This window comes from Myotis yumanensis, unplaced genomic scaffold (genome assembly GCF_028538775.1).
Source record: "Myotis yumanensis isolate MYYU_CA2020_CCGP unplaced genomic scaffold, mMyoYum1.0.hap1 SCAF_5, whole genome shotgun sequence".
NCBI classification, from domain to species: Eukaryota; Metazoa; Chordata; class Mammalia; order Chiroptera; family Vespertilionidae; genus Myotis; species Myotis yumanensis.
This window is the reverse complement of record NW_027223756.1, coordinates 12,796,794-12,814,168: the sequence shown is the minus strand read 5'-3', so window position 1 is coordinate 12,814,168 and position 17,375 is coordinate 12,796,794. Positions and strand designations below refer to the sequence as shown.

The window sequence follows — 17,375 nt, the reverse complement described above, 5'->3', positions numbered from 1 at the left end:
AATTACCCCCAACTGCCCCCCCTGCTGGCCTGGTCGCACACAAATGCACACCCCCCCCCCCCCCCCCCGCCGGCCTGGTTGCCCCTAACTGTCCCTCCAGCTGGCCTGATTGCCTCTTACTTCCCCCCCTGCTGGCCTGGTCACCTCCAACTGCCCTCCCTGCCGGCCTGGTTGTCCCTCATGGTCCCCCCCCCCCCCCCCGCCACCAGCCTAATCACCCCATGCAGCCTGTTTGTTCAGTCATTTGGTCGTCCCTCACTAACTCCCCTGCTGGCCTGGTCATAGGCAGCCATCTTGTGAGGGCATGAGGGTTAATTTGCATATTACCTCTTTATTATATAGGATTAGAGGCCCAGCATGCACAAAATCATGTGTGGTTAGGATCCACAGGCCCAGCCTGGCCTCCGTCGCTGGCCTCTGCCGCCCTGTGATACTATGTGAAGCTCCCGACTCTGGGATGCTCCACGATGCTCACAGCCCCTCGACTGCTCCCCCAGCCCCGCCACTGCTCTGTGAAACTCCTCCAACCCCCTGACTGCTCCACAAGGCTCCCCCACCCTGTGACTGCTCCACAAAACTCCCCTGCCCTGTGACTGCTCTGCAAAACTCTGCTAAGCTCACTGCAGCCCTGTGAAGCAGCCCGCTGCTTCCACTCAACAGTCCCTAGTCCCACCCACTGCCACCACCCCCTCAAGGCGAACAGCTCAGGGGCCAGAGGGAGGGGTGCTCCATGCACTTCATGGTGACCGGTCATCTGTTCAGTCATGATGACACCTGGCTCTTTATATATTAGAATTCCTACCCTGGCATTCTCATGAGGTTCACAATTCTATAGAATGCCTTCTTGAATGGTCAGACCTCATTACCCCTATGGTTTGTTCACTTATATACGTGGACGTTTTTTACTCCAAAGAATGATAAAGAAACAGGCAACATTGAATGAGAGAGGTTATTTTTTCTTTTTTAAAGACAAATCTGGACACAATCCCAGATTATGCATCAGCCCTATTAATTGAGACCTCAGCTGGGAAAGTTCTAGAGAATAATGACTCCATTTATTTATAATGGAGGGGCTCATTATTTTTCTTCCTGGAAAACATCTGTTTTTATAGTCCTTCTCAGACCATATTAGTTAAAAGGCAGCATCTGTAGAATCAGGTTTTAGTTACATGGTTGGAGCTATTATTATAAACATAGTAAGGGTCTCTTTATACTAATAATTATAATAAACCTGTTTTCTAAACTATGTGTCAGGCATCATGCTAAGCATTAATAACCTTACACAAAAATTCAATATAAACTCTAGTATTAACTTTATTTTCAAATGAGAAGGTTTCATCCTAGCCGGTTAGGCTCAGTGGATAGAGTGTTGGCCTGTGGACCAAACGGCCCCAGATTCAATTCAGGTCAAAGGCAGGTCCCTTGGTTGCAGATTCCTCCCCAGCCTGGGCCCTGGTCAGGGCTCCTGTGGAGGCAATTAATTGATGTGTTTCTCTCACATTAATGTTTCTCTCTGTCTTTCCCTCTCTCTCCTACTCTCCCTAAAAATCAATGGAAAAATATCCTCAGTTGAGGATTAACAAAACAAAACAAAACAAAATAATAATAATAATAATAATATGAGGTTTGTTAAGCTAGGTTAAATAATTTGCCCAATGGCATAAAATAGTGACAGAGGCAAGATATAAATCCAATAAACAGACCTGGCAATTTCTAATTCCCAAGTATATATTCTAGTTTCTCTACTCTGTTTAACCTCTCTGTGGCTAAGTTGGTTTCCTGAAGTCTGGGAAAAAAAACCCACAAAAAACCATCACTGACACTTTTAAATGAGATCAATTTAAGTACTGTTCTGGCATCCAATAGGTGATAATATTAAGAGAATTATTGGTGCAATTCTGGAAAGTAGCATTCCTTCTAAGCAAGTATCCCTTATCTTTTCATTTGATGTATTTTTCCTCCTAGTTGGCCCAATAATAGCAATGTCAGTAATACAGCACATTGAGGCTTGGATAATTTCTTTCTTAGTATGAAGCAGTGCTATAAATAAGCAAACCAAACAACTTACTATATATGTCACCTTCCCTTGAAGAAACTTTAATAAGGTGTATTTGTCTGATAGAGACAGAGAGGCAGAAAGAGAGACAGACACAAAGGGAGAAAGGCAAAGAATGAGGGATAATTTTTTAAAAGGCCCTATTGCATGACCAAATCAAACAGGAGTACAATTCCATTGTGATGACATCTAACGGGCCAAATATATTCTTTTCCCCAGTGATTTATTGGAAGGACTTAAAATTTTCTTAGAGAGTTTTTTTCTTACTAAACTAGTCAGATTTGGGTCATAGGATCAGAGTCCCATTAGAGTTCCATTAGGCAGAGTTCACAGTGCTCTGGAGAAATGATGAATTGAGGCCCGAGAGGGATTTTCCTGGCAAGAGAACTGGTGTCTCTGCTGGTTGGAGCTTGTCCAGCCCTTCATATCCTCTACAGGTACGCTATGAAATTCACATTTTGTTTAAAGTTCCTATGCTACTAAAGTGTAAGATGTAAAACACGGGCTATGTTAGGTGTTATGCAGATGTGTGGCTCAGTTTGTTTCCTTTTCATAAAGCTTTAAAAGAATATAAAAAGAGATCACTTGCTTATTAAGTTGATTTATGCCAGTTATAACTCTTAAAACATCATCTCCCTGTCCTGGCTGGTGTGGCTCAGTTGTTTGAGCATCTTCCCATACACCAAAAGGTCAGGGGTTCAATTCACAGTCATAGCACATATCCAGGTTGTAGGTTCGATCCCTGGTCAGGAGGCAACCACTTGATGTTTCTCTCTCACATCAATGTTCCTCTCTTTCTCTCCCTCTCCCTTCTTCTCTCTCTAAAATCAATAAAATTGTATTTAAAAATAATAAAAACGTCATCTCCCTCACTCATTCTCAAATCACATTAATTACTTATCAGCCTTCTTCTACCATATTTAATCATCTATCCATCGATCTATTTATCTCCAAGTTACATATATAAAACACAGCCATATATATTATTATGACAGAAGAAAGGTGATAAATATGGTTTGAAATATATGTTTATTTCATATATATATTTATATATACTTTTTTATTCAAAGTAATGTGGCAGTGATTTATTTTTTAACAAGATCGTCTATGCCATATATATTTGGGAAAATAAACTGATGATGGGATGGGAAATTTTATATTTTACATTTGTAATTTTTTCACAATAAGTAATAGAAAGAACCTATATTCACTGAGTGCTGATAAAAATAAAAATGGCAGCTTTTGCAAGGTTTTGCATTGCCCCTAGGTCTGGAAAATACAATTATCTTGTTATGGGGGGGATTGGAATGTGGAGCAGTGGAGAGATAAGCTATAGAAATTTTAGTATCTTTCCAAAGTCAGCCTTAGCTTCTGGCCCAACCGTGGGGCATTTTGGGGGCATAGAAAATTGAGTCAGGATATTCTGTGGCTTTCTGAACACTCAAAATAGGTAATTTCATATCTATGATTGCAGTACAATAAGCAATAGTATGAGTTTCCAGCTTAGGAACTTCTGCTGTAGTAAAAGGTGGTTTAAAGTCTGCGACTACATTTTCTTTCATAGTCCCATGTTCTTAACAATCAAAGATAAATGAACCGCCCTTGCCTTCAGTGCAAGTGAGGAGACAAAATGCACATACACACACCCTGGGGGAGGAAAAGGCAGCAAGCCTGAGCTCTCCTCAGTAGTTCAATTGAGGAGGGAGAGGCTCGTCTGGCGGTTTGTGGGAGTGAATCTAATTATCAGTCTCCTACTTTCATTAATAGGTTGAAGCAAGTTAACTTCTCAAAGGAAAAAGAAGTAGACATTATGCCTGAATTCTTAGCCTACATTATGATAGTTTAAGCATCACTTTCACGAAAATAGTGTGTGGGGTTTTATCCATCTTTCATAAGGCTGGGCAGGTGGGCAAAAAGAACCACTATGGAAAAGGCAAAAGCTGGTAAACACACTCTACTTAGAGATAGGAGGGCAGAGCATTCTGCAAAATGGAAGAGTTCACTTTTATAAATTATAATGTACATCTGTGCAGTTCAATTACCTAGACAAATCCTCAGGTGAAAATTTCCACTCTAATCCATTTTAATGGATTCCTATAACCTGGTGTCACTTCTCCTTTTCCACCAATAGTCTGAGGATAAAAATTAATTTGAGTATAGTCTATGTGTTTTGTAACCAATATTTTTTGTTTTCTTAGCCTTACTAGCCAAAAATCTGATGATGACTATGAAGATTATGCTTCTAACAAAACATGGGTCTTGACACCAAAAGTTCCCGAGGGTGATGTCACTATTATCTTAAACAACCTCCTAGAAGGATATGACAATAAACTCCGACCTGATATAGGAGGTATGTTGAAGTCTTTTGTAGCTTGGTGTGGATCGAAACTCATAAACATGCCTACCACATTAGAAGACAACACTAGCATATTTCGATAACCAGAATTATTTAAATGAAACCTTCACTATATGTTATAAAAATAGATAAAAAAAAATATATAAGTAGCATTCTGGCTTGAAGCTAGGACGGGCATTGATAAGTTCAAATGAGAAAAGATGATTTTCAAGTGAGATTTGAGAGCTAGAAATTCAATTTTTGCTAGGTATCCCAGACAAAGGCTGTAGAAGGAAAGTGAAAAGTTCTTTATGAAGAGACATAAAAAAAGGATATTATGATAGAGGAAGGATATACTTGTTACCTATTGCTGTGTAATAAACAACCACAAATTCTCAATGGCTAATTACAACAGGCATTTTCTTAGCACCTGTTAGGGGTGGTGATTTAATGTAAGCCCAATGGGCTGTTCATTAAGAAAATCTGTACTCTCTCTTATTTTACTCCTGGGACCAGCACACTAGCTGGGAGTATTCGTCTCATGATAATAGCAAAGAGCAAGAGAGAAAGTAGAAGCTCATAAGGCTTAAATGCTTGGAGTTAGAACTAGCACAGCCACTTTTGTCTATATATTGTTAGCCAAACCAAATTAGATAGTCAAGCCCAAAGTTCGAAGGAGAAAAGTAGCCTCAATGAGGTGACAGGAAGGTTGTAGATACAGGGAACAGCAAAGGATTCAATCCACCACTGAGAATTAGGGCACACTTTCAAGGAAAGTGGATAAAAATGAGATACATGTTGAATTGAAGCCAGGAATGATATTATGAACCCTTGTTCATTAAACGTGAAATGAAAATGGAGCATATGCATTTGCATTTAGTCATAAATGTAACACTTCATGATTTTTAATATCAGTCCTCTTTGACAAATAGGTGTGTATTAGGTTTCCATATGGTTTCCTCATATTATTTCATGAGTCACAGAATCCATGAAGTCACTGAGGAAGATTGATTTTGTTTTGGCTAGAGGTATATTTGGATAAAGCGGTCATAAACGGAACCATCAGGTGCAAATATTCCAAAACAATTCACAATGCTTGTTGCTCTTTATATCTACTTCATGTTTCTCATGCTTAATTTTATAGGTCACTAAATAGTTATTTTTTTCTATATGGAGCAAGTCAGGTAATAATGCCCAAATAGATTTCAGAGCTTGTAGGAAAAATGGTAAAATTCAGGATATCTGAAGGGAGGGAAATCTGAGGAGTTTTTTGTTATTTGTTTATCTTTACATAGTCTTGAAAGGAAAACCAGTTTTGAAACTCTACTATGCTTAGTTATAGCATTTACATGCTAAATGGAGATATTTCGTTGAAAACAGAGCCATTTAAAAGAGGAGAATTAGTCACTGGCACCAAATTAGTTGTAAATAAACCACTTCTAAAATGGCAAAGTAAATGTATTTCTAGAATAGCACAGTTTAAAATATTGTGCTTCTCTGTGGTTCTCTTTACAGTGAAGCCAACATTAATTCACACAGACATGTATGTGAATAGCATCGGTCCAGTGAATGCTATCAATATGGTAAGTTTCTAATAGTTTGTCTGTATTATTAGCATACTAAAGGGTCCATGTGGTATGATGAAAATAGCAATAAATATGCCAACAAAAAAATTCAGAAGCGAGAATCTTTCAGTTTTTCTCTCTTGCAACATAAGGATAATTTTAATGATTTTTTATGAAAATTAAATGTGATCATATGTATAAAATTAATTTGTGTAAAATGTTATACTTAAAATTCAATAATTGTTTACTTGGTAAATACTGCTTACTACAAAGTACAATATAGGGCTCCACTACTTTTTAGAATAGTGTTGGTGTGGAGAAGGCATAGTTTTCTTCAAATCAGAACTGTTTCTCAGAGGAAATAATTGATTAGATGTAACAATAAACGTAAGTTATTATTGTATAACACTTTCTATCCAAATCTGAAATGAGAAACTAAATTGGAGTCTATAGTATAACAACATCATATAATATAACATAACATCGTAATGCTAACACCTTAAAATAGTGTTTACCAAGCTAGCAATTAGTACACTCTATTGAGTCAGAAATATGAGAAACTTTAATTGCTCTCAATTGGGGTGATTAAAAAGTATACCACCACCTGCATAATTCACAAAAATAAGCTTACTTATTTAACCATTAAACAAATACCAACACATTTCTTCTTTACAACTAAAACTCTCAGAATATTTAGCATTTTGATGCAAACTGTAAATCTAAGAAGAAGAAGGCACAGAACTTTTACTTTCCAGAATATTAGTCCCCAGAGCTACTGGTTTGATTAATCTTAAAGCTCTTATTTTTAATTTTCCTTATTTATTTGTATGTGTTTTGCCAAAGTGTACATCAGAAATTGTTAATTTGCTCTACTTACTGGCATTAATTCATTGACAGCGAATTTCACAAGATAGGTTCCCTTCTCGTGCTGTGTAGACTGCAAATATGGAATTAAATGGTGAACCAAGTGCCATGTCTTACCCCAGTGGAAATGTAGTCAAGTGCAATGAGGTGTGGCAGCAGGAGGTACTAGGAAATAATACAGAACAGTAAGGATGAGGCAATGTAATGATAGTCAAACTAGAATTTGGGTGTTCTGATGTTCAGGCCTCATGGTCTGAATTCACATGATATTTAATTCTCTTTGATTACAGTCAATCACTTGCCACTTTAGTAGTATGCCCTTGAGAGTAATCATTGCGGAGTAATTAATCACCACAGCAATTTGGCATTTTGGGAATATGCTTTGTGATAGAGATTAGTAAAGTGTTGAACTTATTTGGAATTGGTTTATTTCTTCTTGTTTGGAGGAAAAGACAACAACTATAATAGTTTTGTGTGTTTTTTTAAAGGTTACCTTGTACATTATATTGGTGTTTGCTATCTGCCAGACACACTGAAAAGCACTTTATGTGTGTTCTCTTTTTCTGTCCTCACACTACCCAGCAAGAGAGATTCTTTAGGGTCCCCATGTTCTTGTGAGGTGAATGAGGCTTCACAGCTCCAGTTTAGGACTGTGTTAGGTATTCTTCACTTTCACTCTACAGCAGAGGTTCTCAACCCAGGTGATTGTCTTCATTGAGACATTAGCAATGTCTAGAGGCATTTTTTAGTTGTCACAACTTGGTGGGTGAGGTTTGTGTTGGTGCTACTGGCATCTAGTGAGTAGAGGCTAGGTAGGCTCCTATCTTAAAATACACAAGACAGCCCCCACAACAAAATATTAGATAGCCCAAATAACATGAGAAACTCTGCTCTATCCACATCAAATGCAAACAAATGTACCAGGGCTCTGATCTTTTGCCAGAATTTATTTAGACCATCCTTTTTTATTGCGTTTTTTTTTTTCTTTCATAAAAATATCAACTTGTCTACCAGAGATAGTAAGTCTCCTTAGCAAAGTCTTTGCTTTATTTTGGACTATTCAAAGCCAAAGTATAACTCAAAATAGCAATGAGAACAAAGATGACAAATATAAAAAAATGCTCTATAATATAACCCAACTGTAATATAAATATTGTGTTTCATCTTTTTCTTTGTAACAGGAATATACAATTGATATATTTTTTGCCCAAACATGGTATGACAGACGTTTGAAATTCAACAGCACCATTAAAGTCCTCCGATTGAATAGCAACATGGTGGGGAAAATCTGGATTCCAGACACTTTCTTCAGAAATTCAAAAAAGGCTGATGCACATTGGATAACCACCCCCAATAGGATGCTGAGAATTTGGAATGATGGTCGAGTGCTCTACACCTTAAGGTATTCTTTCAGAAGTAAGAAAAGAGTAATTGCTGGGAGTAAAACAAAGACCAACCACACTCTCCTTGAGACCAAACACACACACAAAAAAACGTCAAGCCAACATCAGGGTTGCCATGTTTGAACAAAATAGTATGTGGCACTACAAAATTAGTTTTCTTTCTGTTGTCAGTAAGCTTTTTCAAAGGACTAGAAATAGGTGAAACTTGTTTTCTATGACTGATGTGAGAACTCTTTTTTTCCTCACAAGCACATGAAATTTTCCTTGCCTTTGTAAGATCACCTGATCTTGTATCAATCTTGGCTTTTGTGTGTGTGTCCTGCTACTTTAAAATATGGAAACTAAAACATAGTCATCCTTAGGACTACTAGTTGTTATGCTTGGAAATGTCTCCGTTTCCAAGGAAACTGTTGCAAAAGATTTTTTTTTTTATGCAGAAGTCTCCTGTATGTCTTTCTCTTTTTAGCTACACAATGGCAAGTACCTAGAATGAATTCCATCTCCCAGCACCAACTCCCCACTACATTGGTAGGCTGTTTGAATTAATTTACTGGCTATTTTGAAAGACATCTTTAGGGAAAACTTGGAGCTTTTTTTATTTTCTGAAGTTAAACATTAAGTAATATTTGGGAGGTTTTCTATGCCATTATCTTAGCATAATACTTAGATGTATTTAAAATAATTCTATGCTGGATTTTTTTTCATTGGCGAGCATATATTACTAAATAATATAATAGAGAAGTACATAGGCTTAAAAATTAGACAAACCTGGCTTTAGTTCCTAGCTCTACAGCATACTATCCATATGTACTAGGGCAACTCTTCAGAATTTCTATGTACAGGACTTGGGGGCAGCTATCTTTAGCAGGGGTCTTAGTGCTAGATAGAAGATATATCTCAAAGCCTTATTTGTACAGTAAGTTTGATGTTTTTAGTTGGTTACATTTTTAGTGAGAGGATATAGGTGGGAAATAATGGGGATTATTGGGAAAGAAGGCATGACAACCCCACAACACACTCCCCATCCAACTGGGCTAACTCTTACATTTAATTTCTTTGATTTCTCTAAAATAGAGATGATGATTCTTATCTTATGGAGTTGTTAGAAGGACTAAACGGTGTGATAAGAAAAGTGCTTAACTCTGATATATAGTAAGCATAGCAGAGACTAAATTTATTCATAAATATTTTTAGTAAAAGATATAAATATGATTCTTCTAGGTCTTAGTATCCTAGAACTTTTAACTTCCAAATGATTCATGTTAAATGCTCTTGTGACATATGCATGATGCCTTACATACTAGTCAACATACAAAATAAAATACTTTAAAATGGCTTCAAACATTTATATCAGTTAAACAGAGTTGATCACTAGGAATAAATGGCTACAAGTATAGAAGAAAGTCATTATATATATTTTGAATTCATCATGAGTTTTATTAAATTAGACATACAGCAATGACTGTAATTTGTATCTAGTGGAAATCAAAGTTTGATAAATCAGGGCTTGGTCTAAACTTTTAAAGTATTAAGTTACACTATCTCAAGTTCCTTTATATTCTCATAACATTATAGTCATTTTTCTCACTTCCCTTGATTTGCAGAATCACTATACAATTTTTAATTATGGAAACCACCTTAAAAATGTCACTCATAAAATTCAATCAAAGTTTGAATGAGTTGCCAATCTATGCTGAAAGATGATTTTATTATTGTTCTTATCTATAAAGCATTATGAATGTGTGTGCATAGATATATATGTACGTATCTATCTTCGTTTCTGCAAATGATCTATATTGTTTTCAATTTTAATAATTCTAGTTTAATTTGGAAACATACTAAATATATCAAATTTAATTAAAGTTTTACATATGACTAAAACTAATCTTTTCTTTGAAAGAGTGACAATGATTAAAACCTCCAACTTTGGAGACACATCATAATCTTGGGTTCAGATCTCAACTGTGCCACTAGTTTGGTGACTTCGGTCAAGTTCAAAGAAAATAAAGCCATAATAATGCTTATTAAATGATAGAACAATTCACCTTTGCCCCGTGCCATATAAACAATTAATGGCTCAGTGATTATCAGTTATATTTCAAGATCAGTAATTGCTCTACTATACTACACAAAAAATCTCCCAAATAAAAAAGCATGCTAAACTGTAAAATCTTTTAAATTAATAAATGTTCATCAAACAACATTTTTATTACTTCAAGGTTGATATCATTGTAAGAAATATAGCTAAAAAATGTGAAATTTAAAATATCAATCCATCACTAGTACAATTTTAGAGTATGTTCATACTTTCTCCTAAAGTGATCAAATCATCTGAACACCTTTAAATTTTCTCCCTTCTAGAGATCCAGCCCATTGGGATCCAGAAAACCTATATGTTTAATAAGTATTCCCAGATGTAAACTATTTGAAACTCATTGGCAGACATATTCCTAGTATGTCTGTGTCTATTTATTCAACATTTCCTGTTTACCATTAGATATTTTTCTACTTTATAAAACCCTAGTTAATGGCGTCATGGTGTTCCATTATAAAATGCATAATACCCTACTATGAAACATAGGTATTTTTAAACTCACATATAGTAATTTAATGTTAACAGCTAACAAGTACTTACAAAAAGTTCTGCTTTAATTACCATATAAAATCTGAGAATTATCAGCATTCATTTATATGCAAATAGTAAATGAACTTAAGTTCTTAAAACAATTTGTTCTGTTAAATATATTCACTGAACAATTTCATGTGTGCAATTAATTTGCCAAAAAAAAAACTTGTGATCCTAAGGTTTGAAAAAAATGGAGTTGAGGTCAATGAAAATGTTCAGTTTGTGAAAATGAAGGGACCACATTAGGTCTTAAATGCTTTTCTCCTGGACTCGGTGGATTTCTTCAGTGAGAATCATCTTGTGTTATCCATAAGAATGTGAGATACACTCCCCAAGAATGAAGATGGAGAATGGTCATTAGAAATTGTGCTAATGTACATTTTTAAAACTATGTCTAAAATATTTTTAGTTATCTTTCATATGTTTCTGTTTAGGTTGACAATTGATGCTGAGTGCCAATTACAGTTGCACAATTTTCCAATGGATGAACACTCCTGCCCCTTGGAGTTCTCCAGTTGTAAGTAACACTCATTCTGTGGTCTGTAGCTCCTCTCACCAATAGTCTAATTGCATTGTCAATTAATTGGGAGATTTACAGAAAATACAAAATTGCATTAAGCAATGTTGTTTTCTCTGAAGATTTTGACAGTTTCTTTCATCATAATACCAGCTTGGTCTTTTTAGAGTGATTCTTGCAGAAAAGGGTCTAATTTATCAGCAGTCACAAATAAGTTTTATTGATGTATAAACTTTTAATAAATTGGCAGTGGTTGCTAGGAGCCCTTTGTTGAGGAGAACTGTAAAACCAGGCCTATGCTGAATAGAAAGGGGTAATGGTGGATTATACATCTCCCTCCCTCCATGGGCCCAGGAGAAGAATAGCAGCACATTTGTTACTTATTTTCTCCCTTACCTGTCAGGATGCACAGAGATCCAACAGTGTGGTTTGCACATTCCAATTCTGTATACCTGTTAAAGACAACAAAATTAATGACTACCTCCTCCTCTTGGAATTCTAGTAATACCTAGAACTAGTTATCAACCAGTGAGTAAAAGACTGATTATGGGCATTTCATAGTCCAGTTCAAATTCCAACTCTATCAACATAGACTTGAGCAAATTACTAAATCTCTCATCAGTGAGTCCACATTCCCAGATACTCAACAGAGATTATAAGTCCTGCCCAGCACAATACTCTTTTGTTTGTAAAATGCTTGGTATGCTATCTCAATACACAAGATTCAATAAAAAGCTCTATTATTTTTCTTAATTATTATTACCATAATCAGATAATAGACTGCAGTAAAAAGATTCATGATGATTCTAGCACAAATTACAATAAGCTTTAGTAACCTTCACATATTTCCTGCCTGAATTAAAAACAAATATTTGTCTCACTACTTGTTCAGCAAATGTGTTAGGTTGCTCACCTCCTCCTTATTATTGATCTGCCAACTGTACATATAAAGCAATGAAAACTGATTATGAATTTTAATTTTTTATTTTCATAAATATAATTTCCCAGCCTTGGATTGAAGGAGACTCCTTAGAGCCAATTAAATCATAATAACCATCATTTAAAAAAATCAGTGATGAGAGAATCAATCGTTATTTTATCACTACAGCAATTCCAAATGGAACTAAAGGAAAAGCATCACTGTATCTTATATAATAAAAGCCTAATATGCTAATTATCCAGTCGTCCAGTTGTCCATTCAACCAATCAAAGCATAATATGCGAATGATATGCTAAGGTCACTCAACCGTTCGCTATGACATGCACTGACCACTAGGGGGCAGACATTCCGACCAGTCGGTTAGCTTGCTGCTGGGGTCCAGCAGATTAGGACTGAGCGAGATGGCTGGACATGCCCTGGAGCCCTCCCGCAGTCCTTCCCCAGCTGGCCAACCTCCCACATCACTCCCCAGCCCCAATCATGCACCAGTGGGGTCCCTTGGCCTGGCCTGTGCCCTCTCACAATCGGGACCCCTCAGGGGATGTCGGAGAGCCAGTTTTGGTCCAATCCCGCAAGCCAGGCCGAGGGTGCATGAATTCATGCACCAGGCTTCTAGTATCATATAAACAGGGTTGTGCAAAAGTAGATTTATAGTTGTTTGTATAAAAATACAATAATTTATAAATAATAATATAAGAATAAGCTCTGCCTTTTGATACTCACAACTGTAAACCCACTTTTCCCCCACCCTGTATTTACAAAAGGTTTTACTATAAAACTTATTTCATATGTTTTACTTCATCCAAGAATGGAATATTTTTAAGTGAAAACTTCCCCAAGCTTTAGGAGATTAGATTTATTTTCCTTTAATCTTTCAACTGGGATTACTCCTGAATCAGCTAAGCTTAAGAACTGGTGATTTTTGTGCCTTTATATCACCAATTGACAACCATCTTCTGAACCCAAACACAACTTAATATTACTTATAGCTATCAAAAATTAAATCATAATTACATTCTCCATAGGAAGTTCCTTAATATCATCATTATTTTCCTGATTCCAGCACATCCTGCCTCCTCACCCCTGCTCTATCAGGGGAGACTGCTTTCTCTTTTCCTTCTTCTTAATTAATAAATACACAACAGACACAGAGTTGGACCAAAAGAGAACGAAGAAAAGGAAGACACAAATAATTTTTTGCTAAGTAGTGAATCAGCCTCCGTAATCAAGACTCATCTTTCCGTAGCATTATTAGTAGACAAACAGTTGAGATGCTTTCTAATTTTTTAAAATCTCTCCCTACTTAATTTTTAATTGAAAGGTTATTGTATTGTTTACTTAATAGTAATGTTTATCCATTAAATGTACATTGATCATCAATTTCATGAAATAGGTATTATCATATCCACCATAAGGAAGCAAATAATTTGTATAAAATTAAGAAACTTGTCTAGGGCCGTGGTTGGCAAACTGCGGCTTGCGAGCCACATGCGGCTCTTTGGCCCCTTGAGTGTGGCTCTTCTTAAGCCTTAGGAGTACCCTAATTAAGTTAATAACAAGGTACCTACCTATATAGTTTAAGTTTAAAAAATTTGGCTCTCAAAAGAAATTTCAATCGTTGTACTGTTGATATTTGGCTCTGTTGACTAATGAGTTTGCCGACCACTGGTCTAGGGTATTGAGCAAAGAAATGGTACTGATAGTCACTGCATTATCATTACAGATTTCTGTGTATATTAAAATGAAAACCAAAAAAATTGAGAGAGAGAATAATTAATGTAAATAGTTGAGGTTATTTTTCCCCACCACCTTCTACTAAGGGTGCATGTTCTGGAGAGGAACTTAAGGCTACTCTTCTCTTCAATATTTTCTGTTTCTGCATGATTCCCCTTCCGTGGTTGACTCCCCTTCATGCTGAAACAATATCTTACATATGTACTGTCTATTTATACTGACCACATATATCTCACCCCAATGTAGACTGTGCATATAGTATATATTAAACCATGTGTAGTATATCTGCTATGCAATTTAAGTGACTTTCAGGGATGATTTTAACCTCATAATGTTTAAATCTAACTTCCCATTAGGATAGGATGTCACTGTATTTATTTTCTCTAAGATGAGACTCTTTAGTCCAGGGTTCTCATTAAGTCATAACTTTATCTCTCTCAGCACATTCTTTGGTGTCTTGTTCCTGGAAGGTGGTTGCTACATATGTTCATTTATAATCATCTTAAACATGTGCTTTCCCACCTCTTGGCAGATGGCTATCCACGGGAAGAAATTGTCTATCAATGGAAGCGTAACTCTGTTGAAGTGGGTGACACAAGATCTTGGAGGCTTTATCAATTTTCATTTGTTGGACTGAGAAATACCACAGAAGTAGTGAAGACAACTTCTGGTAAGATGCATTTAAAGAGAATTCTAAATGACCCTTTAAGAGCTAAAATTGTGGTGTATATTCTCCAGAAGGCTTTTCAGTAGCTGTCTACAGGTGATATTCAGAAAATTAAAGTGTTTTAATTTACTAGAGAAAATTATAATTGGAATTCTTGTATAATCGAATATATATAAGTGGATTATTTCAATCTGAAGCAAATTGAATTCAAATTGGATTAGTAAATTATTTGCTTACTTTCTTTAAGCAAGAATAAGCAGCAATTACTTAAAAAGAAAATACTTATTAGGTATAGATATAATGCTTCCTTTAAGAAATGTTTCATAACATATTGAAATAGAAGCGTTTAAAGTAATTGCACAGAAAAAAATCAATTGTGCAAAAATGTAGAAAAGTGACCATAGTGAATATGGGCTAATTCTCCATTCAATAAGTTAATCTTTTGAACTGACTCCATCACTGGAGTATCAAATAGGTCTGGGTTCAAACCTCAGCTTCATCAATTACCAGCTGTTGATATTGAGAAATTATTGAAATTCTCAGGGCATCAGTTTTCCCAGATAACCAACGTGAACAAAAAGAGCTGTACCACAGGCTTACTCTGTGTAGGAGGAAAAAAGTAAAGTGCTTCCAATTTCAAATATAAAACTTGTGTTCTTAGATTACCATTTATTAAGACATGTCTTTAAATTGGTTGAGCTGTTTTCTGTTGATTTACTCACATATACCTGATTTCCCCTCCACACCTACCCTGGATTTTGTAAGACACAATGACACAGTTTTGTGCTGACTTATGGGGAATAAGGCCTTGGTCTTTTGTACAGAAGCAAATTTAAGACCTATACAAAAATGGAAATTTAAGATTCTACCTTCATAAAAACCATCCTCAAATTCAAAGAGCTATCTGGCCCTCACATTGTTATTGGCATTTTCAGATTTCTCCTAAATATTCTTTTATTTTGAAAAAAAGAACCTGAATGAGGGTCAAAGAAATGCTCAAATACATATTTTTAAAAGGGGCCTTCTGCTCCATTATTCACTAAAAACACTGACCATCAAGTACTAGAACAGTGTTTCATTTGGTGCCAAAAAAAGATTCAGGATTGCCTTAGAAGTAAAATCTTCCATCTGTGGAAGGAAGAACATGTGTAAAAATAATCTCTAAGTCTGCACACTTCCAGAATGTGAAATTGAACATCAAGTTCTGTTGTATATTCATATCTATAATTATTTCAGTACCCTAAAACAGAACCCACAAAGTCATGACTAGCCAATCTTTTGTTCAGTTATTTGAGCTCAGAGTTGCATTAAAACCAAAAGGTGATGAGGAAAGGGTTGGCTTTTATCACAGGGACTAACATCCTCCCCTTCCTACTGTCTCATATTGAGGATGATCTAGAGTATTTACTGTCTCTTTAGAGATGCTGCCAGAAGAAAGTGAACCACTTACTGAAAGAACAGCAAGAAATATCACCCAGGTGTCACACAGCTACTAATCTTCCTAGGGAAATCAAAGCAAAACTGCTAAATATCAGATTTGATACTGAGTAGCATCATCTAATTGATCACTTCTACACAATGAAAATATGAATATGGTAGTTAGTCTTTGCATTGGTCTTCTTGTCCACTCCCTGCTCTTGTTGGTTTGTATTTATGGGCAGTCCTATTACAGTTGCCTCTGTGAAGAGGGCTGAACTGAAACTGAACACCAATGCTGAGAGGCAGCCCGATTCTTGTGATGGTTGATTTTGTAATGACTGGAATTTTCCACATGGTCTTTTGTTTGATGCCTGATGTCATTCCTATCTTCAAGCAAAGCTCCATAATTAGTTAACATCCACAAAGTTATGTTAACAACTTTCTTGGAATATCAAATTTCTAGTTCTAGTTCTTTTTCATCCTAGCCATTATTGCAATATGGTTTTCTCCTAGACTTATATGAATTTTTTTCCTTTAAAGAGCCTTTGTGGAAATGGGGTGAGAATATTGCTTAAACTGGTACCTAGCTTACTGTAGGAGATTTCTAACCTTCAGTCATTCAAGCCTACCTTTCATGACTTTGTTAAGCCAAGTGACTCTACTACTGGTTCCTTAGTATTTTTTTTCTTTAAATTGATTTATTGTTTTTATTTATAAAATTTTTAAAGAAAAGTTCATATTAGGGCCATAATTATAAACTAGAAGTATTTGATATAAATATAAGTTTATATCAAACTTTCATTAAAAAACATGTTTTTATATTATATAAAATGTTCTCAAATGTTAAGTGCATATATATTTGTGTTCCCCAGACTCTGAATATGTTGAAAAAGAAACAGAAAGAGAGATATTAGAAAAAAAAAACAGGAAAATACAGCTATTACCAAAGTAAAAACATACTTGATGTAAACAGAACAGAGAAAGCATTTCATAGGAAATAATTTTCTCACCATGGAGGCAACCCATGCATCCACCACCCAGATCATCTCCTACCACCAGTTGATCTGTATCACACTTTATTAAAACATTGCCTTGGTGACATTTTGATAAAACTTGAAGAATGCCTTTAATCCATAGTCAATACATCAAAACAGATTATGGGTCCATAATTTCTTCTCCAAATCATCATGTCTTCCTGGTTATACTATATCTGAAAATAGCGAGCCAGGCATGAACACTCAAAGAGTCA

General features: G+C 35.8%; 1 protein-coding gene across 4 annotated transcripts in view; it reads left to right on the top strand.

The window, feature by feature from the left end:
- GABRG2 (gamma-aminobutyric acid type A receptor subunit gamma2) overlaps positions 1–17,375 on the top strand; it is an 88,696-nt gene that overhangs the window by 23,770 nt on the left and 47,551 nt on the right. For all 4 annotated transcript variants that reach the window (XM_070414469.1, XM_070414470.1, XM_070414468.1 and 1 more), the window contains 5 exons: positions 4,255–4,406; positions 5,907–5,974; positions 8,002–8,222; positions 11,284–11,366; positions 14,573–14,710. In XM_070414469.1, coding sequence (XP_070270570.1) covers positions 4,255–4,406; positions 5,907–5,974; positions 8,002–8,222; positions 11,284–11,366; positions 14,573–14,710 — 662 coding nt within the window. The remainder of the gene's footprint in view (positions 1–4,254; positions 4,407–5,906; positions 5,975–8,001; positions 8,223–11,283; positions 11,367–14,572; positions 14,711–17,375) is intronic.